This window comes from Poecilia latipinna, unplaced genomic scaffold (genome assembly GCF_001443285.1).
Source record: "Poecilia latipinna isolate Pla-1442-1.1 unplaced genomic scaffold, P_latipinna-1.0 Scaffold960, whole genome shotgun sequence".
NCBI classification, from domain to species: Eukaryota; Metazoa; Chordata; class Actinopteri; order Cyprinodontiformes; family Poeciliidae; genus Poecilia; species Poecilia latipinna.
The window spans coordinates 52,099-76,434 of NW_015113576.1; the positions used below are offsets into that span (position 1 = coordinate 52,099).

The window sequence follows — 24,336 nt, forward strand, 5'->3', positions numbered from 1 at the left end:
GCAGATCATTTCACATAACATGGGAAAAATGTCTTGTTATAATAAGTGAAATAATCTGCCAGTGGAACTAGTACTTTTTCCATCAATATTAAACAGGACGTATTATGTGAAAAAATGTACTTTTTTGAACTTTCATTTGGGTCTTTGTTGCTTCTTAAAAGCTCTGGCCACTCGGCCAGTTTTGAACAATGAATTAATGTTTTTTGTGTCTTGAAATTGAGGCTTTTCAAACATCTCCGGAAAGTAATGTCATAAATCAGAAGCCCAGGCCCGTTACCTAGCAACCCCAGCAGAATTCCACCAGTTACCTAGCAACCTGAGTGGAGCTCCACCATGGTTAGGCAGCTGATTTTACTACTGTATGTGCTGTACAATGGCTGTTGGAAAAGGTAAGTGTTTTGATGTTGACTTACCATGCAGAAACAACTTGATGCATTCCTGTTGGTTGTGCTGGAGGCCCCACTTCTGCTTTTCAAAAATATATGGTTGCACATCTGTTTGCAGCCATTTTCATGTGTGAGTGTAAATGCTGAGTTTGGAGGAGTGGCCAGCAGAAGCTTGGATTTCAAGTGACAAGAGGCCATGAAACGGCCATGAAACGGCTCATTCTGAACTGAACAGACTCAAATCTAAGAATGATTTTGTGCAAAAAAAATTTTAATGAACATATTTTGTGTAGTCCATAGCCTATCCTAATCTGTTCAAGGAAGAATAATAGGTCACATTTCAGGAATTACTGACTTAAAACAATCTCCAATATCTTGCAGAAAAGTTACTTGTAAGTTAGATTTGTTATTTCAAATGTATGAAGATATTTTCACTAGAAACTTGTTCAGAAGTAGTTGGTATAATTTTGTGTTTTTGCAGTGTTAAACATTTGCCTTATTTAAGATAATATGTTTGCCTTTTAGCAGTAATATTCTGGTTTTTCCTAAAGGTTAGCTTTGCAGACACGGACTCGTTCAGAAACACTCCCATCTCCAGCAGCATGGCTTTGGGGATAGGCTGGGCGTGACGCGACACGTAAAGCTTCTTCAGGCTCTGATTCATCGGTGTAGGTTTGTACTCTGAGCATGAAGGGCCGGTCAGACTCGGAGCACATTTCACTTCCAGTTTGAAGTACAGCCGGCCATGGTTCATGTTGCAGACGTCCTCCTTGGTGCCGTTTTGCAGAAGCTTCTCGCAAGATCCCAAGAGGTCGTCGTCCCAGCCGTTATCCTGGTCCCAGACTTCAAATTTCACTGTTTTTGCTATAGACAGATCTTGCGAACCCAGATCAAACACCCTTTTCCAGTTTGGGTTGTTGTCATTGTTGATGACTTGTGTGCGGTGTTCTTTTTTATTGTAAAAGACTTTCACAAAGCCGTCTGTGGATGTGAAGTAGTCTCCATACAGACCTGTAGCCCTCTGTACGGTTACTTTCAGGTGGGCCATGCCTTTCTTCACCGGGCAGCAGTCCTGGTTCACCGCCGGATCATTTTGGCACTGGCAGACGCACTGATCCTTCGAATCTTTTCTACAACGCTCGGTGCAGTTGACCAGCAGACCTTTCTCCAGGATGTAATGGGAGATGGCTGAGCGCAGGTTGGACCATGTTGCTGATTTAGGAGGCAGGAGTTCATGCAGAGCGCCCAGAGAATACGAGATTATATCAGGGCTCTGTGGAATCGACTTGAGCCATTCCTTGTAGGCCGGTGGGTCTTTATCAGCGGAGAAGAGGAGGTCTGGCTCTGTAGTATGGCCCCCTTTGATTTCTGTAAACCTGTCGAGAAGTCAAAGATTATTCAATATAATCTTTTTTGTAGCAAACATTGCACAACATAACCTTTGTGAAAGCAACATCCCACTTAAAAAAAGACTATAACTTGCATAACGCTTATCCTTTGATAAAAAGTTAGCTAAAATAAACAGTTTTGTCTTTTGGAGTTTGCAAAGATATTTGAACAAGAAACTGGTTAGATTTTGTGTTTTTACAGTGAAATAGCAACACATCAGACTCCATTTGGAAGAAATGTAGGAACCTCTTTTAGTTTAGAAAGGATCACACAGAGAAAAGTGACTGAATCTCTGTACCTGTCACTGAAGAGGCTTGAGAACGCTGTCTTGCTCTCTGATTTCTCTACGTCCTTCTTGCAGTGTTTTGATTCAGTTTTTACTGTGACCCTGAAGCTTGCAGACGCCTCCACCTCCAGGCACATCTGCACCTCCTCTGCACTGAAGCCCTGCAGGCTGGCCTGACATTGACGAATGCTGGTGACAGACTGAACATCTCCACCCAACTTCACCTGGAAAGACACATTTTACAGACATATTTAACAATTTAGCCTAAAAACAGTGCGGTGGTGTTAAAGTCTGTTGCGTTGGTTTGTGTCACCTTGCTGATGTAATGGGTGCCGAAGTTGTCGATGAGTTTATAAAACTCCGCCTTGCTGTTGGAGCTGTACACCGGAGGAAGCTGTTTCACCGCTTTTCTGAATTCCCTGTGCAGCCTGGGCGAGTTCGACACTCGGTAGCTGATTTCAGCGAGGCAGGAACAAAAATAAACAATGAAACAAATGTTTTGCAAACAAAATATTTAGGCTGTAACTAATGATTATTTTTAGTGATTGACTAATTTATCAATTATTCTGATGATTATTTGATTGAAGTGATTTTAAAAAACACACCTTGTGCTATTTTTTTCATTTAAATCTTTTTCATACAATGCCAGAAGTTCATCTGTTCATTTTTGGATTGACCAATTAGTAATTGAATAGCAAAAGGTACTTAAAAAGAGACTTTTTAGTTTTTTACATCATTTGAACCAGGTGAGGCTAAAACTGCAATTGAGCAGTTTTGGGTAGAACATATTTATAGACAAAGGCAGAGTTTTTTTTATCTTAAATGCAAAGTTTATATATGTTTTGTACACTTTTGGCTAAATTACTGCTTCAGTATATGGCCTTTAAGTCTGTAAACTTCAGTTAGCGATTAATTGATTACTAAATTAGTTGATGACCATTACTCCAGTTGAAGCTGTAGTATGTGACTTTAATGCATTTTTTTTTACATATTTGTTGAAACGGTCATCATGTCATGGCTGCATAGTATGAGGCAGATAATCTTCATACTATGCTGTACATCGAGCTCCTCTGCCTTCTCCCAGTGCTAAGTAGAGACAACCAATCAGAGCCAGGAGGCGGGTCTTAGCACTGTCAGTCATTCTTGTGCACATGCCGCCCATCTGACCACTCTCCCTCTTTGCTCTTTGCTACTACAGCTGGTTCACCACAACACAACAGAGTCTGCCACGAATGCTAATGCTACGTAGCATAGCCACAGATGATGGTGGATTGCTGTTTTTCCTGTATTGGTGAGTTGTTCTCCACCATTAGCACATTTAAAGCGCATACACCTGGTTGATTGACAGCGCTAAGACCCTCTTCCTGGTTCTGATTGGTTGTTTTTGGTCAGGAGTTGTGTGTTTATTCAGATGGTAGAGGATATTGATCTTTTCATAGATTATCTGTCTCAAATTATGACAACATGGTGACAGTTTTAACCAATGCTACATTCTGCAGCTTTAATGATTAATCAAACACCAAGTCAGTTGACGATTATTTTAATAATTGATTAATCATGATTAATCGTTTCAACTCCATTAAAAAAAAGTTTGGGCTCTGGTTTTCCTACCTGTAGTACTCGCAGGACATGCCGAGGCTGGAGAAGCTGAATTTGTCGTTCTTTGTTTTCTCCATGGAGTAATCGGCTACTTTGGAGTTGGTTCCAGCCAGCATCAACGACCCGCCCGTTTTTAATGTTTGAAACTCCAAGCCCACTTTCCAGTTGTTCTCAACGGAAGAAGAAGTGGAGCTGACCAGAGACTCGCTGGATTTGTGCAGCTTGGACGACACCTTGGAGTTGCAGGACTGCTTGGCCCTCCAGTCCAGCACGGACAGAGGCAGCTTCTGCTTCTTGTTCTCCATGAAGGGGTTGACGCACAGGGTGCATTTTTTATTCTTGCGTCGCCATGCATCCATGTTGAGCACGAAGGCTCCTTTGCGCTTCATGGTGGTTATATCAAAGCCTTCGCCTGCCAGATTGGTTCCCGGGGCGATATCTGCTTCCTGACACTGTTTGGGTGTCCCTTCGGTGCAAACACCTGTGGTACACCGAGGGAGCCACAGCAGAACACCGGCACTGATGCACACATGCAACAGCAACATGTTTCTGTTAAAATAAAAGACATTTTTATTTAACAACTTAGCTTACAAAGCCATCACAAGCAATAGAAAGCTGGATTGTTATCAACTGGTTGGTTCTTGGTGTCTTTTAAAAAATCTCTCTATCATGATCCCTTTGCTATGGTGGAGTATTACAGCCATACTAAGAATTTTTTTTTTTTTATCAAATCAAATTTTATTTGTATAGCACATTTCAGCTACAAGGCATTTCAAGGTGATTTACATAATAAAAATAAAAACAGCATGTGACATTGAATAAACAGAACGATTTACTTTTTTTTTTAAAAAAAGATAAAAACATAGTTTTGTTAGGGAATTTAAGCGCCTGTCGTCGCTGGACTCTGCTGTCTGTTTAACACGGGTATCCAGGCCCCGTCGCCTGACAGGACAAGGTCTCCAACCTTGCAGCACCAGGCTCCGTCCACCTGTCGTGCGAATTTTTGCGCTAGGACTTTGCCGTCATACACGGATTTTTGTGCACTATTTTTACCCGTTGGTCTAGAATTTACAGGGTTTTTCTGTGCGCGCAATGACCCTCAGGCACTCACCACTTTTACACCATTAGAAAGAGGAATAAAAAAAAGTTTATAAATAGATAAAAAGTAAAGATAAAACCATCGAAGACATCAAAACCCACACTCTAACCCTAATTTAGCCATAAGCAACTCTAAACAGGTGGATTTTAAGTTGAGATTTAAAGGCACCCAATGTTTCAGCTGTTTTGCAGTTTTCTGGAAGTTTGTTCCAAATTTGTGGTGCATAGAAACTGAATGTTGCTTTTACTATTGTGAAGTCATAATATTACAAGACTAAAGTTATTTGAGAGGAAAGTCATACAAGAATAGTTATGCGAGAATAAAAGTCATAATATTTCCACTTTATTCTTGTAGAGCTACAATTTTATTTTAGTATTTTAACTTTATTCTTGTAATATTTTGACTTTATTTTTATAATTTTATTTTGCTCATTTTATCAGTGTGGCTTTTACCCTCTCGTACTTTACAACCAAACCTGAACATGTTTTTTTGTTTTTTTTTCAGGCAGACAACTTTTCCTGGAAAGTGTTTACTGCAGTTTAAATAACACATTATCTGTGTGTTGTGTTAAATAAAAACTTTAAATGTGTAATCATTCCTGCTTAATCTCATTTAACTGCAGGTTATCCCTGAAGTGTTTCACAGACACAGTAAAAACATGCATTATCTGCAGTGTTATTCCTTAAAATGACACAATATTGATGTCCTAATATTTAGAAATATACATACGGTAGACACACTTTATACCCATTTTATTAGAGAAACCATTCAGAAAGCACTTTTACTTTCAATACTTTAAGTATTTTTAAATGCACATGCTTTTACTCAAGTAAAAATATTAACTTTTGCTTTGACTAAATTGCATTTTTGCTTTTGTTTGTATTTTTACTTAAGCACAGTGTTTCAAAACTTTCTCCACCACTGATTCTGGCATTTTTAAAGTAAGTTAATTTATAACAGACCTTCTATTGCTGCTTAAATACAGATCTGAGATGAAAATGACACCAAAGTCTTTCACCTGTTCTGTGATCTTTACCCTGATTGAGCTGAGTGTTGGTCTCATTCTGAAACAATCACTTCAGTCATTCTGCATTAAGAAAATGTCAAACCTTTGGACTTTTAGACTTGGTGAGCAGATTAAATATGTAGCCTTGATTTTTGAGCCAACAAAGACGGTTTTTAAATTGTGTCTGATCTCTGAATCCGTGACTGGCAGACAGCATAAAACCACAACTAAGACCCTTCAGAGAGCTCATCTTTCATTTAAGTTGCCGTTTCACTTTCAGTCACTGTTTAGCAGTTAGAGCGTAAAAACATTTTAATCTAGAGGCAAGAGAAACAATGTTTATAGTAACCAAAACACCCTAGCTTATATTTAAACACATTATTTGATCGTATCCTATTGTTATCAACTCCCACCTCTCTCTCTCTCTCCAGTGTCTTGTTTTGTTTACAACTGATAAGTTCTCGAAAAATGCCAATATATTTTATTTTAAGTATTTAAACAAGCATACTTTAGAATTTATCACTATTACAGTTTTTAGTTATTGTGTTAGCTAAAAATGAAATGTTTTTAAATGTAAAACGTTCATAGAGAAAGTACAGACTTACCTTTGCGCTGCATACATTTCCTCAGCACTGAGCGTCAGAAGCAGCGCTGCGTTGTTATATTGTTGCATGGATGCAGCTGATGCACTACAGCCCCTTTCGAAAAGTCGTTTCTCACCTGGTTTTGGTTTGTGACCTTCGGTGACAAAAGGGAAACACTGAAACATTTATTTGCATTGTGTTAAACCACATGGAAAACAGGGGCACTAACACGTACACCACCCTCAGTCACATGATGGTAAACTCCAAAATTCTTGTTAATCGCTCAAAAATTTTTAATATTCACTGGAAAATGATGATGCATCAGGTCTGCAGTGTCAAATGAAGTACATGATGTGGGCTTTTTTAACTGTTTGAGTAATTTGCACAAAATAAAGTATTTGAGACACACAAACTATTGCTAAAGGGGCTTAACAACAAAATAATAGCAGAGACACAAACATGCAGAGATGCATGCGAAGTTGCTTCAACCAGATCAATTCTCATGTTGCTTCTTTAAAGAGCCGCACATCCGGACCACTGGAGGCCATTGGGTTAAATGTTTATCAATAATTTATAACCAATGAATAAATATTTAGATTTACAGTAACAGTAAATTTACTCCGACCAAACGCTTTTAATGTTGGATTTTATATGAAAGATTCACATCCATCCATCCATCATTCTGCAGCGCTGCAGTAGTTCTAATGTGTGACCCAGATCTGGAGGTCTTGGGTTCGATCCCGCTCTGCAGACCTTTTGCTGAACGTCTTCTCTCTCTCTCATCGTCACTTTCCTGTCTGACCAGTCTCAAATAAGGACCAAGAGAGCCAAAAAAAGAGGTTCATCTTTCTCTTGGACCTTTTATCTGTTCACACATGTGAATTCAAATCATTAGTTTTCTCACCTGCTTTTTGTTGTGCGGGTTTTGGTGACAAAAGAGAGATACTGAAAGACATGTGTCTGCATTGTGTTAAGCCACATGGAAAACTGGGTCATAGCAGGTACACCACCACTGGTCGTATGGTGTGAAAAACTGAAAAACATAATTGCTCAGTAATTCTTAATATTCACCAGCGAATGTTCATGCAAACAGATATGCAATATCAAATGATTGTTTTTACAGTTGCAAGATATTTGAGACAATGCTAAAGACTCTTTTTGCTACATAAATTTAATCCTCTTTTTACATTTCCACAGTTTTTTTCTAATTTATCGTTGGTAGGTTGGATGACCTCTTTTCAATTCTCCTAAACTTTCACATATTCTCACTCTGACTCAAGTTTCTAAATGACGACACTCCAGTCAGAAGAAACATGGAGGTAAAATTAAAATACTTTAAATCTATTCATCGTTTTCTCTATTTGAAATTAATCAGTTTCTACAGAAACCCAAGTCAGAGTAAAAGCAGAACCACATCTGATTAATGTGCCATGTTTGCTTTGTCCAGTGGGAGATCTGGTTTTTTCTGTTTTACAGAATCACCAGTCATCTGGTTCAGAAAACAGAGGGAGGGGAGAGTGGGGTCTGATTCACCCAAATCTTCAACATCTTTTCAGAGAATTACAGGCCATAACCTGCTGCTTCTAGACTTTACTCACAAACTGAAGTTCAGAACATTATTATTAAAACCTTTTTATTAAAAATACCCCACATTTTAGGAATGATTTTTCACTTAAAAATTTTTTTTGTGTGTTTTGGAATGTGTTCAAATGAGTTCATTAATTATTATTATAATATACTTGGCATTATATGGTTGCATGGTAATCGTACAGAAAAGCAACAAAACGATTCAAAGTGCTTAAATGATGAAAACATTAAAAAGTATATTGTAGTGGTAAAATAACAAAAAGAAACATTGGATTATAGAGAACAATTAAAGATGTTACAGTTATTATTAATCAAAGGGAGCTCTAAACAGATGAGTTTTTAACTCAGTGTTTCAGCATTTTTGCAGTTTTCTGGACATTTGTTACAGATTTGTGGTGCACAAAAGCTGAATGTTTGGTTCTGGTTCTGGGGATGCAGAGTAGACCAGAACCAGAAGACCTGAGTGATCTGGAAGATTGATAGAACAACAGCAGATGTGATTTATAAACTAACAGCAAAGTCATTTCTCTGAGCCACAGAGAGCCAGAGTAATGACTTTAGAACTGGGGTGATGAGCTCCATCTCCCTGGTTTTAGTCAGAATGCGACCTGTGAGGACACTGCCGCAGTAATAAATGAGACATAAACCCATGTTTGAGTTTCTCAAGATCCTCAAAATATTCTTCAGGTGATAGAAGGTCAACTTTGTAACTGTCTTAATGTGTCTCTGGAGGTCCAATCTGAGTCTATACAGAGATTTTGGGCTTGATCAGTAACTTGTAAAGTAATTTCCAGCTGGCTTTGGTTTAAAAATATCTTCATATCATTAATAAATTCATAGAGTTGTTGGACTGGGTAGCCGAGAATCTTCAAGCTAATTTTATTAGCTTGAGGATTGGAAAAGCTGACCTTTTTAAATTGACTTTTAAATCATGTTTTTACAATATAAAACAGAATTTCTTTTCTTGCTTTAAAGAAAATATTCCCTTTATTTTGTCTTTTTACAGAATGTGTTTTTTCTGAGACGACAGAAAGTCGATCCTGACTTCTATCTATTTTTAGAACAGTACTTAGAAACTTTTGGGATGGTAATGATCATACAAAACCAATTTTATAAATGTTTTTGTTCAATTAGTCCATTAAACAACCTAATGGACTGCACCTTGTTAGTGTAGTACTGGGTTATCTGATATGTGCATGTGTGTGAAATTACTTTTTAAAATGGAAATTGTTGTTGTTAACCACCCAGTTACTCAAGTAAGAGTAAAAACTATTTAGTAATTATTTGACCTTATCAAGTACTGAGTAACTGATCAACTTACCAATAATTTATACATTTATAAATTACATCATCAGACAGACCTAAATAAAATATCTGAAATGTAGGTATAGTCCTAAATTTAAGTAATCTATTTAATTACAAAATTACCAGAATCAGGCAAAAGAAGCATTTTTCCAAATCAATTTATTTCAAAATAAAATTGCGTGTGTATCTGGTGAATTTTTTGGTTAAAAACGTCTCGTTCTTCATTCAGTGAAGTTACTCAGGGTTGAGAGAATACCGAGAAATTTTACTCAAGTAAAAGTAGCGATACTTCATAATAAAATTACTCAAGTAAAAGTAAACAGTAAAGCGTAGAAAAATACTCCTGAAAGTAATTTTTTCCAAAAGGTTACTCAAGTAAATGTAATTTTATGTAACTAGTGACTACCCAACTCTGCACTTCATGTAAGATCGTTACTTTCCTGCTTTCTGGGTTCCTGCTGCATGCATAGAGACTGAAGGTGCCATGAAAAAATTAAGCGGCACTAAATGTTCCTTTCTGGCATGTTCTACAGCGAGTACTTTATTTTGAAAAGAAACAGCCGGAAGTGTCGCTCACAGTGAGCTAGCTTGACTGTTGGAGGCGATGCAGCGGATCTAAGGCCGACAGAGAGGGAGCCGCTTTTTAAGGAATGCTGTCCGCCGGAATCAATGCTAGGAGACAACGGGATCAGAAATAATATGGGGAAAATTAAAATGATTCACCGGGCCTTGAGAATGCGGAAAAGGCCGGCTCAGACACCAGCTTCCTCACCCCCTGACACCGGACGTTGGTAGCCGCCTGCCCGGCTTGCTAGCCCGTAGTCCTTCAAAATCTCCGCTGGAAAATCACGGAGCTTCTCTGTTTTTGAAAAGCTCAGCGAAAGACAGCCGACCGAGTTAATTCTCCTCGTTTGACCTAGAGCTCTAACGTGAGTAAATCTGGCCGCTGGAGTCAAGCTAGTAGCATCCTCTGGAGTCGGATGGACCTGCGGCTCTCGCAGCATCACCGCCCGAGAATCCTTCCAGCCCGCCCTGCCGCACCGGAGCGTTGAGTAAATCCCCGAGAAGCGGCTTTAAGATGTCAGGAAACGTCCCGTCCTCTGCGCTTCTAGGCGCCGCGCACACATTTCATCAATGCCGAATAATGTAATGACCGTCCGGAGCGTAGACCGTCATGCGTATGGCTGGCCGTGTCCGCCTCCATCCCTGCGGATGACACTCGCTCGGACAGCGGGGGTTCAGAACAAACAGCGCCGAGACGGACGCGCCGTTGCCGGGTAGCGCTTAGAGACTTGACGTGAGCTCTCACACACACAAAACAAAAACAAAAAAACAGACACCAATGATATCTCATAAGGTTTTGGTCGCAATAATCCTGCTGAACGTGTACATAGGGGTGCAGTCTGTGTTTTATCTGTTCGGCGGCGTCCTTTTGACGGTTCTGTTCGCCATGGCTTTTTTAAACGGACCGAGGCTGCTGGACTGGGCCAGCTCCCCGCCACATCTCCAGTTCAATAAATACGTCCTGACTGGATACCGGCCCATCTCCTCCGTGCAGGACTGCATCAGGAGCCTGTTTTACCTCCACAATGAACTTGGGAACATTTACACACATGGTGAGTGCAAAAAGATGAATAAAAATACTAAATGAATCCGCATGATGTGCTTTAATACAGGTGAGGTTGAGGATAAACCCTCCTCTGGTTGAAAAATGGACCTGCAGGGCCACAGAGAGCTCCAGGAAAAAGTCTCAGGGGAGCATTTAACTCACAATAATTACATACAATTGTGGAAGAGCCCTGCTATAGACATGATTTTATGGAAGAGGGTTGAAGAAATTGAAAGAAAAGCAATTCAGACTTATTTTCTCTGAACACAAGTCTGAATTCTAAGAATAAAGTCAAAATTCTGAGATTTAAGTCTGAATTTTAAGAAATGGGTCTGAATTCTGAGATCAAATTCTGACATTAATGTCTGAAGTCTGAAAAAATTTGCTGGAATTATGACAAAAAACAGTTAAAGCTCAAATCCTAACCTTGATGTCTGAATTCTGGGGGGAAAACAGTTTTAATTCTGAGATTGAAGTGGATTTCTGACATTAATATCTGAATTTTGAGGGGGAAAAACTGTCAATTCTGAAAAAATTGGTCTTAAGTCTGAAATTGAAGTCAGAATTCTGAGATTAAAGTCCAAATTCTGACCCAGATCTTGAGGAAAAAAGGACCAAACTCTGAGATTAAGTTCTGAATTCTGTGAATAAAATCAAAATTTTCAGACCAAAGTCTGATTTCTTACATTATGCCTCAAATTCCAAGAAATGGGTCTGAATTCTGAGATTGGACTGAATTTCTAACAATACAAAAGTGTGAATTCTAAGAAATAGGTCTTAATTCTGAAATTAAAGTCCAAATTCTGACCTAAATCCAGGGGGGGGGAGAGTCTGAATTCTGAGAACAAAAAAAGTTTAACTTGTGAGAAAAATTGTCAGAATTCTGAGATGAAAGTCCAAATTCTGACTTTCATCAGAATTTTTCAGAATACTTTTTTTAGGATTCTGAAAAAAATATGAATTCTGGGATCAAATTCTGACACAAACGATGGAATGCTGATGGGGAAAAAAAGGTGAATTTTTAGATCAAAGTCCAAATTCTGAGAAATAAATAAAAATTCAGAGAAGAAATTTCAGAATTCAGAGATTAAAGTCTGAATTTAATCTGAGGCTTTAATCTCCCATCTTTAATTCCCATCTTTTTTAAAGAAAAAGCTGGTAATGCTTTTCTTTATTTGTGGCCCTAATTGTCTTCCGTATGCTCTGTCTGCTGGTGTGTTTTTGCTTTTACTATGGCAGCAGAGCAAATATGCAAATGTAGTCAACGTACAGTGACATGTTGCAAAATTCCCCACCTTGTTCGGTGGCGGCACCATGAATATTTAATATTGTTATGAAGACGCCGTCATGCATGCAGCCATTTTAGTGCCTTAGATTTGCTTTGCTCTGAAACTATTTTATGCAGTGAATTGTTGACATTTTAGTACTTTTTTACTGCAGGGATTTTATTTTTACACGTATTATTTTACTTGTAGACTATATAAAGTTTATAGGATTAAGGATTATTTGATCATTAAATTGTTGCAGCCTTAGCCTAACAGAGACTAAAACCATTGAACTTAAGAGTAAATATAAAATTAAATCAATGGCTCAACACATGTTTATATATAGACATATTATATTTAGAAAACTTAAGCCTTTTTAGTAACTTATACTAACAGATAAAATAATAATTCCAATAAATACAGTTACATTAATATTTAAGTGCAAAAAAAGGATAAATAATACATTAAAGGATAAAATGTATTTCGTGATAAAGTTTAATTCTCTGTTAATGTATATTTCAAAATGTGTTTCTAATTCTGGCAGTTTTGGTATACTATGAAGCATTTTATGTGTCATTTTACTACACTTTAAGGATTTAACTACATCGAAAAAGATTCTCCAAGCTGCTTTTAGCCAGAAAACATAAATAGTTTTTATTATTTTTAAATTAGTCCTGCAAACACACGACACGGTTCTCCTGTAATATTATTTCTCATACTATTTAGTTGCAGTTAAATACATCTTGTTGCAGTATAATATTATTGAGTGAACATGCAGATTTATTTCTTGCCTTTTATAGTAAGAGGAAAGTACATTTTTTAAAATCTGTTTGTTATAAAAAAGTTTAACTTGCTGTTGAAATGAAGCAGTTTGTGAAAATTACCTGGAGTGGATTTTTACATAAGGTCCAACACTGCAAAAACAAAATCTTACCAAGTGTATTTTGTCTGGTTTCTAGTGCAAATATCTTAGTACAATTGAAATAAGACAAAACTAACTTAAAAGTAACTTTTCAGCAAGAAATAAGAGCTTGTTTTAAGTATTTATTAATTTCTTAATATTGATGGAAAAGCTCTTGTTCCATTGGTAGATTAATTCATTTATAACAAGACATTTTCCCATGTTTTTAGTAAAATAATCTGCCAATGGAACATGTACTTTTTACTCAATATTAAGGAATTATTGACTTAAAACAAACTACTATATCTTGTTGAGAAATTACTTGTAAGTTAGTTTTCTCTTATTTCAAGCATATTAAGATATTTGCACTAGAAACTGGATCCAAAGTACTTAGTAAGATTTTGTTTTTGCAGTGTAAATGTCACAGTTACACAATATGCTCTTCTTTTTTTAGTTTAATTTCAGTAATGTGCTAATCTCTGCAGCCGTGTCTCATCCTTTTGTCCATCTGTTTATAGTTCTCAGTGTCGCGCCATAAGGAGCCAATAACGCGGCTCTTAAGCAGCGTCTCTTGTCGTTCTTTCGTCAGCTCATCATCTCCGCGGTCGCCGGCTTAAACTGAACCAGCTTCCTGACTCTGAAGGTCATCAGCTCGTGGCGTTCCGGCGTCACAGATTAAACGGCGGCTGTATCACAAAGAGACGCCTCATTCGCAGTAATCGCAGAACATTCACGGCCTGGAGGTTTCTAACTAACTGCTTTGCATGCGAACTGGAAACCTCCTGCCCTCGGCTCGGGTCGCACACACGTTTCATGCTGCAGGCGTTCAGAGGAGTTCCTCCCCACGCCGTCCACGCCTGAGTTCGGTCGCTCCGGTGAAGTGGAGGGGGAGGGGAGGAGATAACGCACCTAAAATAGATGTTACAGTGGCCGGCGTTCACTGTATCACCTGCTCAGGACGAATGCCTCGACTTTGAAAAGGGCATAGTGAGCACAAACAGAGAGAAGCAGGTGGGACTCCACCTTGCAAAGCTATTCAAACCACTTTATTTACATTTAGTCACATGACAGCCACAAGCTTCGGTGGATTTCTCAGAGATTTTGGGCCTGTCACAATAAGCAATGAAAAACTGGACGACAGAAGTCTTTAATCTGGTTCTTTTGTCTCAACTAGCAATTTTCTGAAGGACAATTTTAGTTACAAAGACTCCATAGTTCATTTTATTTGTTTCTGTTGTTTTTGTTTATTTGTTTTGGATGTTTAAAATGTCTTCCAGTTGCACTGTTAAATGTTCATTAGAATTTAATAGAGTCCAACTGTGTCTAATTTAATGTCAGCAGTTGTGGTAACTCAAAAGCACTAATTATAAACTTTAGTTCTGCTAAGGCTAAAGTGCTGTACCAGCATAGAAAGTTAGTGGAAGCTAACGCTAAAGTGCTAATTTCAACCCACCAAGTGTCAGTGGCATATAGTAGTTATATATTTTCATATATAGCTACACTTCATTTGTTCATGTATTCTATACTTACCACTTGCTCAGTAAAGTTTCTTTAAAAAACAACTTCTGTACAGGAAATGGAATTGCTGCGTAAACAGACTTCAAAATAAGAGCATGAATATAAACATCTAGCTACTTGAAGAATTCTCATCAGTCAACAACCAAACGTCAACACAGATGTCAAACTTTATTTAACTGAAAGTTTACAAAGTAGTTTAGCGCTATGAAGCTAAGTGTGCTAAATAGTTTCAAAGCGAAAATGCTGAAAATATAGCTATAAGTTCATTAGTGGATTAACAGAAGTGTTCACACCACTAAACGTCAGTAAGTCTGTGGAACGGTGAAAGACGGTAGTGGCAGCATCATGCTGTGAGGAAACTGGTAGAAAACCTATTAGAGACTGAGAAATACTTCATTCTGGACCTTAAACATGAAGCCAAAGCTACAGTTGGAGGGGTTAATTAGAGGAGAATGACCTAGTCAAAGTCTAGACATAAATCCAATGGATTATCAGTAAGATTTTAAAATGATTGTTCAAAGACACTTTCCATCCAATTTTGTTGCTTTTGAGACATTACATAAACACTTTTTGTTGACTTAAAACAAAAAAATCTCAGTAAAATAAATAGCAGATTCTGATTGTTATATGTATCAATACTTCTCTGTAGGTTGAACATTTGTTTTCTCACAAAGTTTTCATTTCAGATTCACCCAACATAGAAATTAGAAATTGCTTAAATGTCCTCTGAGAATCCGGTTGCAGTTGTGATATTTATTTGTATTTCAGTCCATGTTTCAGGGTTTTTTCTGCCAACCTGTGTAAGTAACAGAATCGCCTTTGGCTGCGTTAGAATGAGCTCTCATTGTTTCTCCCTCAGGAGGGATCACCAATAAGCACGCTTCCCTCTTCGGCTCTTCTTGCTGCTCTGTGCACTCGCTCAGCAGATCCCGAATCGTTCCTGTTCGCTTCCAGAAACAGGAACCCAAAGTCCTGAGCCAGATAATCCATCACAGCAAACATGACACCTTAATTTGGTTTTGTCAGAGCTGCTGTGTTATTTTTTATTTAATTTTTTTTGTTTTTTTTGAGTGGATTCTTCTGGTGCCAGTCCTCCACTGCATTTCACCTCATTCATAAAACGTACAGCTTGAGAACCGTACTTTTTTAAGTACGGTTGAAACAATTAATTCGATTAATCATTCATTGAAACAATAGACAACTAATTTAGTAACGGATTAATCGTTAACTGAAGTATTTAATCTAAAAAAGAACATATTCAAAGCAGTAATTAAGCAAAAAAAATTACAAAAAAAATATGTTTCTTACTTTTAAGATTAAAACATCTTAGTCTGTAAATATGATTAGCCAAAATTTACAGTTTTAGCTTCACCCATTTCAGATTTACTATAGGAATGTTATGAAATGTTTATTTTCTTAAGTAAAAGAGAAACTGAATTATTTTTTTACTTTCATCTTTTAATGTATACCTAATATTGTTTAAAAGGCCTAAGTGGTTAAATGAATGGCAATTTTTTTAAAACTGATTAACCAATAAATCGTCAGTATAATCTGCAGATTAATCGATTACTAAATAATAGTTGTAGCACTACTTCCTGGTATGTTTGTTGATGTTTCACCTAAACAAATAATTCATGCAATTCCTTATTTTAAATAACAAACATTTTTTGGCCAAAGCATTAATGGTTATTTATACACCAATTAATACATTTTTGCATAAACACATTGCTAAAGGTGTTTAATAAGAGATTTCCTTTTTACAAAAGGTGTTTTTTTAAATCTTATTTTGTATACACTTTTGGGTGTGTTGTTCTTCCAACAAATAGCATTTTCAACATCTGTATACTTCAGTCAGCGATTAATCAAGTGCTGATGATTATTTTTTAAAAATCGATTAATCACGATGAATCTGATTAATCGTTTTCAGCCCTGGCTACAAACGTTGTGCTAATCAGAGCTGTTTTTTTACCTTTACTTTCAGGCATCCCTTTGGTTTGCTTCCTGGTGCTGCTCCCGCTCAACATCCCCTGGTCTCAGATCAGCGTCACCTGGCTGGGCGTGGTGCACTTCCTGGCCTGCCTGTCGCCCCAGCTGGGCTCCGTGGTCTACCACCTGTTCATGAACCACGAGGGCGGGGAGCCCGTCTACCACACCCTGCTGAAGCTGGACGTCTGTGGAATCTGCATGATCAACACGCTGGGTAAGCCGCCTCCACCCAGTCGTTTCATCAGCTGTCGTTCTTTTATTGCTGCTGTGTTTGCTTCCAGGGTTTAATGTTGCTGTATTGACTCCTGATGACTTACCATGCTGCTGTTTGCCTGGAGGTGTAGCTGTATTGATTTCACTGCATTCAGCGGAGCTTATAGAAGCAAGTAGCCAACGTCTTGGGTGATTAGTGATCTCTGTATTATCATGTTGTGATAAAACTGAGTGGAACTTTATTATTAATGTATTTTTTATGCTTGTGTACACGCCGGAAAATGGGAATCGATTCCTCTGCTTTACATGTACCGATTCCAATGCATTAATAATTTACATCCGACAGCTTTATTATTTAAAATTGCTGAGCACAGATATAAAATGTGGACCACGTTTGAACTCAATGACAGTAAAACAAAAGTACTTAACTGCACTTTTTCTAATTAAATTGTAAGACTTTGGATAAATGGATCTTAGTTTTTAAGTGGTAAATGGACTAAGCTTACAGTTACACTGACTTAAAGTTTTATCACAATATTTTGTGGTATTGTTGTGATGATAAAAGTGAAGATAAGAATTATTACTTCTTTTTTAGGTAACTGTATGGCAGGGACCATGTGTCACAGCAATTATTGCCCCACAAACACAAATGCTGCTCTTGAGAAACATTCCCATTTGTATTGAAATCTATTGATGCTTTTATTGAACAAACAGTGGAGAAAATGGTAAAAAAACAAAAAAAACATTCACACCTTCCAAATGAACCTGACTTTCTAGACCAATGAGTTAGTTTTTCTAGAGCGCTGGTGTGAATGCCCCAATACAGCTGATCTTAATATTTCTCTATGTTTGCACTGAACTTAAATAAATTACAAGATGCTGTATGTCCCGCTGCTTCACACTCGAGGATCTATAGTTTGTAAAATATTTATTGAATCCAGTGATGGATGGATATCACTCCTGACTTTACTGATAGATGGCTGAGATTCTAAAATACGTGGAGAGTACCACGAACCCGGGTTTTCTCACAGAAACACAGCCGTCCGTGAATAGCTAAAATCCGAATACTAGAGACGCCCTCCAACAACACTTATAGCTGCCTATTTTAATGGTTTAAAAACCAAATATACCTAAAAACTGATTTTTTAATGCAAAATTCACACTTTGCATGTTTTTGTCCGCCTAAAAAGTTCTCAAGCATTGTGTTTTTTTTTGTTGTTTTTTTTGAATAACTTCTTGTTTTTTGGTGTCTGGAAAATGAGCCGTTTCAATAACCTCCCGTTTGTTGAGTCACATTCAACGAGTACTGTGCCGTTACCTAGCAACCCAAGCTGGTTTTACTGCTGTATGCGCTGCACAATGGCTGCTGGAAAAGACAAGTGTTTTGTTGTTGATTTACCATCCAGAAACCACTTCCCATATTCTTTTTGGTTGTACAGGAAGCTCCACTTCTGCTTTCCAAAGTGGTGTAATTGCAGCTATTTTCGTAAACGTTGAGTTGGGGGCGTCGAGGCCAGCAGCGTCTTATTTGGATTTAAAGTGACAAGACACCATAAATCAGTTCATTCTGATGAATGGCGTCAGAATGAGCCACAAATCATTATAGCTTATTCTTAGTATTAAGATTTAGGCTAAAATTGTAATACTAAGATTTTAGCCTAAATCTTAGTATTAAGATTTAGGCTTGAAATTAAGCCTAAATCTTAATTTAGACTCAAATTTAAATTTTAGCCCAAAATCTTAGTATCTAAGAACTGTTTTGTGCAAAGAAATGTAATGAACATGATTTGATTAGACCATAATCTGATCTTAACCTGTTCAATTAAGCATGATACAACAAGCTTATTCATCATTCAGTGAAGTTACTCTCAGTAGGCAGAATGCTCAGAAATTTTACTCATGTTTGTGTCGCGATAAAGTAAAAGTAAAAAGTCCAGTGAAGTGAAAATACTCCAAAAAGTTACTCGGGTAGATGTAACTAGTTCCTCCCCACCTTTCTGACCTTGTTGGTCTTCCCTCCTCAGGGGCGCTCCCTATCGTCTACATCACGCTGTGGTGCTACCCCTTCATCCGCACCGTGTCGCTGCTCGTCTACATCCTGCTGTCCACACACGCCATCTACTGCGCAGTCACGGCCCGCAGCAGCGTGCGCCGGCTGCGCTCCTTCGCCTGGCAGGCCGTGTTCCGCTTCTCCTTCTTCCTGCTGCGCGGCGTGGGCGTGGGCGGCGGCAGCCCCACCTCGCTACGCCACTTCCTCATGATGGACGCGTTGGCCGTGCTGGGCGGGGTCATCAACATCACACGCATCCCGGAGCGCTTCCGGCCGGGCCTCTTCGACTACTGGTGCAACAGCCACCAGATCATGCACGTACTGGTGGTGGGCTCCATCCTTTACCTGCACTGGGGCGTCCTGGACGACCTGCTGTGGATCAACAGCTACATCTGTCCCTCCGACTGACCCCAGCCCCCCGTCCTCTGGGACAGGAAGTGGAAGGACCTCTGAGGGGGCTGAGCGTCTCTGCATGTGTTAAACTCAGAATGTTTATATCTTCATCCATCCTAGACGTTTCTGCGGAGGCAGAGAGAAGAAGTAAGACGTACAGAAATGTGGACAAAACCACACAAACACTTCAGACACAGAGAAGTGGAAACATTTAAACAGTAAAATGAACATCAACACTACTGTGCACAAGTCTTGTTGTCCCTCCTTTATCTATAATTTGGTTCCAAGCAGACAGATGAGTCTTTTTCTCCAGATTTTTGCTGCTTTTTTTTTTTCCCCATCACTGTTGATCTTTAAAGCACGTGTGTCAAACCCAAGGCCTGGGGGCCAAATCCGGCCCGTCATGTCTTTCCATGTGGCCTAAATATTATTTTTATCAATTAAATTACAGCAGTTTTTATCTGTATGCTACCAAATTATAAATATGCCAAAAGATATCAATATTATTTAACTTTACAAAGTTTATATTGAATGCAGAGAGAGTTATTTATTAATATTTTAGTAGTTTGTTGATGGTTTTCTGGCCTAGCCGGTCCTTTGAGAACATTCATGATTCGTTGAAATGAATTTGACATTTGTGCTTTAAAAGATGAAAAGGAAAATCTGACTATTTGGAGTCACATTTAAAGAAATGAGGGATGGTTTAAAACTTTTGCACAGTCAAAAAGGTAGGTGAATCTGAGTGAAGTTGCCCGCCGCCTGACTTCTTCAAACTAAACGAAGTTGGTTTCAAACATTTGTGCATCAAAAATTTTTGTTTGTGCCGCTATTGTTTTAAACTTTAAAGATATTAATAAATGTTTCCGGAGGTCATCAAAGGTCAACCAACCTGTCCAGATTTTAAAAATAAAGCAAATCTGGTGTCAATTAATTGTGCTATGTTTGTGCAGCAACATCTTCTGTTTGTGCCGCTACGATTTCTAAGATAAAAAAAAGTTGCTTGTGCAGCTAAAATTTGTTTGATTTTGTAAATATGGACCTTTGATGTCCTCTGGAAACATCAATATGTATAAAATAAAAGCGGCACAAACAAAACTTTTTGCAGCACAAACGTAGCACAGTTGATTGACACCATAGTTTGTTTGATTATTTTGGTGTCAATCAAATTTGATATATTTGTGTAGCAAATTTTTTTGTGCTTCTACAATTTCTAAGATTTAAACAAAAGTTGTTTGTGCTGCTAAAATATTTGTAGTGCAGCTGATTGACAGAATATGTTTGATTTTGTAAATAGGGATTTACTGGTTGACCTTTGACCTCTGGAAACATTTACTAGTATCTTTAAAATGGTAGCGGCACAAAAAAATATTTTGCAGCGTAAACGTAGCACAGTTGATTTGCACCTCATCTTGTTTGATTATTTTGGTGTCAACCGTTCTACACTTATGCAGCATTTTGTTTGTTTGTGCTGCTATAATGTTTAAGATACTGATGGGTCATGAAAGGTCAACCAGCCAGTCCAAATTTATAAAATTCAACAAAATATGGTTTAATCAACTTGTTGTTTATGCAGCAAAAATCTTTGTTTGTGCTGCTATAATTTTTAAGACAAAGAAGAAAAAAGTTGTTTAAATACCAAATTTGCGTGATTTTGTAGATATGGTCTGGTTGGTTGACTTTTAATGACCTCTGGAAACATTAATACATTAAAAATTTTGCAGCACAAACGTTTGATACCAATTTTGTTTAATTTGAAGAAGATGTGGGAGCCAGCTGAACTCAGGGAGTCAGAGATGATATGTTTAATATCCGACGGTTGCTCTCAGATGTCACTGTTGCTACCTATGCAGCACATCCATATCTCGACCCATCAGCATCGCAGCACACAGTCGGACTCCCTCACGGTTTTTTTTTGTGCTACGCGCTCATGATGGGTTCGCCACAGGATTCCCTCTTTAAATATGGAGTTTCTCAGTTTATTTCCTGGTTTTCTGCTCGTTTCCGTCCAAACGAAGACGAAACGCGGGTGAGGAGTTCATTCCTGATTCACATAGCTGCAATATCTGATTTTTTTTGTGCCGGATGTCGGTACCATTTAAATTCAGGAATTATTTATGAGTTTACAAATTTGTTTCACATTTGATCACATGCCTACCACAGATTTCAATGTGTTTTAGTGGGATTTTACATCATTAACCAGGAAAAATTAATCATTTTCAAAATGATTCAGGATAAAAATCTGTGGCATGTGTTTGTATTAATCCCCCTTTGTTCTCTCCCTCCTGAAGAAAAGCATCATCCTGCCTCCGCCGTGTTTTATAATGAGAAAAGTGTGTTTTGAGGCCAAAAAAGACTCTATGATCTATGAACACAACAGATTGATTCTCTGTAGTTCCTCCATTCCCGTCCTGACTGCTTCTAGACAAATAATGCCCAGTCTTATTATTTTAGGTATTTATAAAATTTGTTCACTAATTTTCTATTAAGTTTCCTCAGATTAGTTTACAAACAGGAGGACTGTGTTTACTAATGGGAGATGAAAGCAAACGTTTGGGGTATCTGAGTAAAGAGGGTTGAATATAAATGCACGCCACACCTTTCAGATTTCTATAAAATGCATATTTTTCCTCCACTTCATAGCTTTGAGTTGGTATTTCACTTAAAACCCAAATAAAACACGTTGAAGTTTGTGCTTGTGAAGGGTTGTGAGCACTTTTTTCTGTTTTTATTTTTGCACAGTTATTTAACAACCTCAGGTTTTTGGTCTAAAATGACTTCAGATTCTCTGTTTACTTTTTGAATTTGGATGTTTATGTGGCAGCAAAAAGCACTTAAATGAAATAGATGGCAGTTAATAATTTGCCAAAAGTGCTGAGTTTCTAACTGTTTTTATTTGGATTTTATTTATGTGAAAGTAAGTTTATTGATTTACTGTTGCTAATTATATAAAAATTGTTTATATCCTGCTGTTGGTCCATGTTTACATTCAGTTTTAATGTAATTTCTGCCACTACTAAGGCACATAATTACCACTTTATATTTTAATGTAAATGCACTCCAGCCATATGTTTTATGATGACTAAAAACTGTAATTTTATTCTGTTTTAACGTATTTATAATTTGCATATTCTTCCAGCCTAACTGCTGTAAACAGGAATGAACCTCCTCACCCTCAGCTCTTTTAAAACGTGCAGCAGCGCTGATTTAATACGGCGTGCTGTTAGTGCCAGGCTAAGAGAAAAGAAATGAAATTGCAAGGCAAATTGTTTTTTACAAGAATAAAGTCATACTGCTATGAGAATATGGTTGAAATAAAGCGAGAATAAAGTCGTAAAATTACTATTCTCATAATCCGACTTTATTCTTGAATTATTTTGATTTTATTCTCGCAATATTACAAATTTCTTCTCTTTCTCGTACAATTTTGTTCTCAATATTTCAACTTGAATCTTGTACGAGTTTCTACTCGCACGACTTTATTTTCATATTGTTACAACTTTCTTCTTGTAATTTTATTTCTTTGTTTTCTCAGCGTATCCCTTATACTCTGTCATAATCTAATCTGTGTTTTTGGTTTAATCATTTAGCCGTTTAATCCCAAATTTCCGTGCTGCTGCGTTTTGCCCCTGAAGTCTGTCTGCAGGCGGCAGAAGTCGCCTCGGTCCCTCGCCAGCCGCTCTCCGTCTCTCCGGGTCGGTGCAGCACGCCGCCTGCTTCCCCTGTCGGCTCTGACTCAGAGGTGAGAGAAGGATTTCCCCGTCATTCGTCACGCACGCTGACCTCAGAGCGTGACGCCACCCGCTCCCTTTACGCCCTGAAAAATTCAGCCAGACTTTACTTCTGCAAGCCTGATAGTGGTTATTACCTGCTGTAAGTAGAGTTTGCGATGTAAACGCAGAAACTAATGTATTTTGGCCATTGAATGAAACTAAAACTTTGCATGAACGTAGCTCTGAACAGAAACTGATGTCTCATAGTGTTAGCCAGTCATCCAATCATCGTAATTCAGTCTCTCCTGGATGTTACTGCACTGATCGCTAATCTCCAAAGGGCTCTGGATTGGAAGGAAACACATTTTAAGATCGTAAAAGATGATGTAAATACATGTAGATTAATCGAGCAAACAGTGCAGGAAGGAAGCGGGTTAATCCAGAAGCAGATGAGGCTTCACTGCTGTGCTTCAGATATCAAAAACGTTTCGCTTAGCTGTGTCCATATATATGTAAAGAACAGAAAAGAAGATCCTTAAATTTGTTTCAATGCTAAATGTAGAGCCGCTTTCAAAGTGTAACCACATTTTTAGACTCAAGAAAGACATTAATGACCTCCCTAGTGGGCGAGTGGATACCTCCTGACTTCCACCGGTCAATCTATGCATTATAGCCGAAGGATGCGCCGATCAGGGTGCCGCCACCCGAAACGGGGCTCCGCCCGCCAGCGTTAGTCCAGTCTGCTCGCTCTGTGAACCTTGTAACAAGAAGGGAAACCTTTGGTGGGAATGGTTGTGTTTGTTTATTTTGTCTGAATGTTAAATGGAGAAAAAAAAGTAAAACATGACTAACAAAACACGTTTTTTTAAACAACACAGGTGCCGGATAGCCTGTTTAACAACCTGTTTATAATGAATTATCTGTATTGTTAAAAGCTGATCATTATTATATCTGTAATTCTGTGGATCCTAACTTTGACACTGGTCTGCAGAGCTGTGCAAAAGTTATTTCATTAGATGTTGCTGCAAAGTGGCGACTTTAGCTGCTTTTTTACTCAATTTTAGGAGATTTTTTTTGTGAATTCAACAAAAAAAAAAGTGTAAAGCAGCAAAAATCTACTAAAAAATCTTTGAGGACCTAAATGAATCATGAACAGTGGCACCCCAAGTGGAGGCATGAGGGGGGCCGTAGCCCCCTCCTGAAAAATAACAATCATGTTCGAATCATAGAAAAGCAGTCATCAGTCCAATAAAGACATACATATAAAACACAATTAATAATACATTCATAAAATTTAAAATATACATATACATTTTTTATCATCTGTTTTTCCATTTGTACTTATAATTTTTGTTTTATTTATATATTATGATGGGCTATTGGTGCCATGCTAAGAAGATAAAATTATAAAATTACAAGAATAAAGTCACAATACAATATTTTGATTATT

General features: G+C 37.9%; 2 protein-coding genes across 4 annotated transcripts; one reads left to right on the forward strand and one right to left on the reverse strand.

Moving 5' to 3' along the window:
* Positions 1–185: 185 nt before the first annotated feature.
* On the reverse strand, positions 186–9,895 carry LOC106958072 (perforin-1-like). 2 transcript variants are annotated; one of them, XM_015049797.1, is made up of 6 exons: positions 9,819–9,895; positions 6,371–7,309; positions 3,673–4,209; positions 2,375–2,513; positions 2,074–2,285; positions 186–1,762 (listed from the first exon to the last, which is right to left on the reverse strand). In XM_015049797.1, exons 2-6 carry the CDS (start codon positions 6,532–6,534, stop codon positions 883–885), a joined length of 1,932 nt encoding a protein of 643 aa, XP_014905283.1. In that variant the 5' UTR covers positions 6,535–7,309; positions 9,819–9,895; the 3' UTR covers positions 186–882. The 2 variants fall into 2 exon arrangements, with proteins under 2 accessions (XP_014905283.1, XP_014905282.1); XM_015049796.1 differs by lacking the exon at positions 9,819–9,895 and having other exon boundaries at positions 6,371–8,134.
* Positions 9,829–19,420, forward strand: paqr4a (progestin and adipoQ receptor family member IVa). 2 transcript variants are annotated; one of them, XM_015049802.1, is made up of 4 exons: positions 9,829–10,538; positions 10,636–10,857; positions 16,516–16,734; positions 18,758–19,420. In XM_015049802.1, the coding sequence occupies exons 2-4, from the start codon at positions 10,692–10,694 to the stop codon at positions 19,189–19,191; spliced, it is 819 nt and encodes a 272-aa protein (XP_014905288.1). In that variant the 5' UTR covers positions 9,829–10,538; positions 10,636–10,691; the 3' UTR covers positions 19,192–19,420. The 2 variants fall into 2 exon arrangements, with proteins under 2 accessions (XP_014905288.1, XP_014905287.1); XM_015049801.1 differs by having other exon boundaries at positions 9,829–10,857.
* The last annotated feature ends 4,916 nt before the right edge of the window (positions 19,421–24,336 follow it).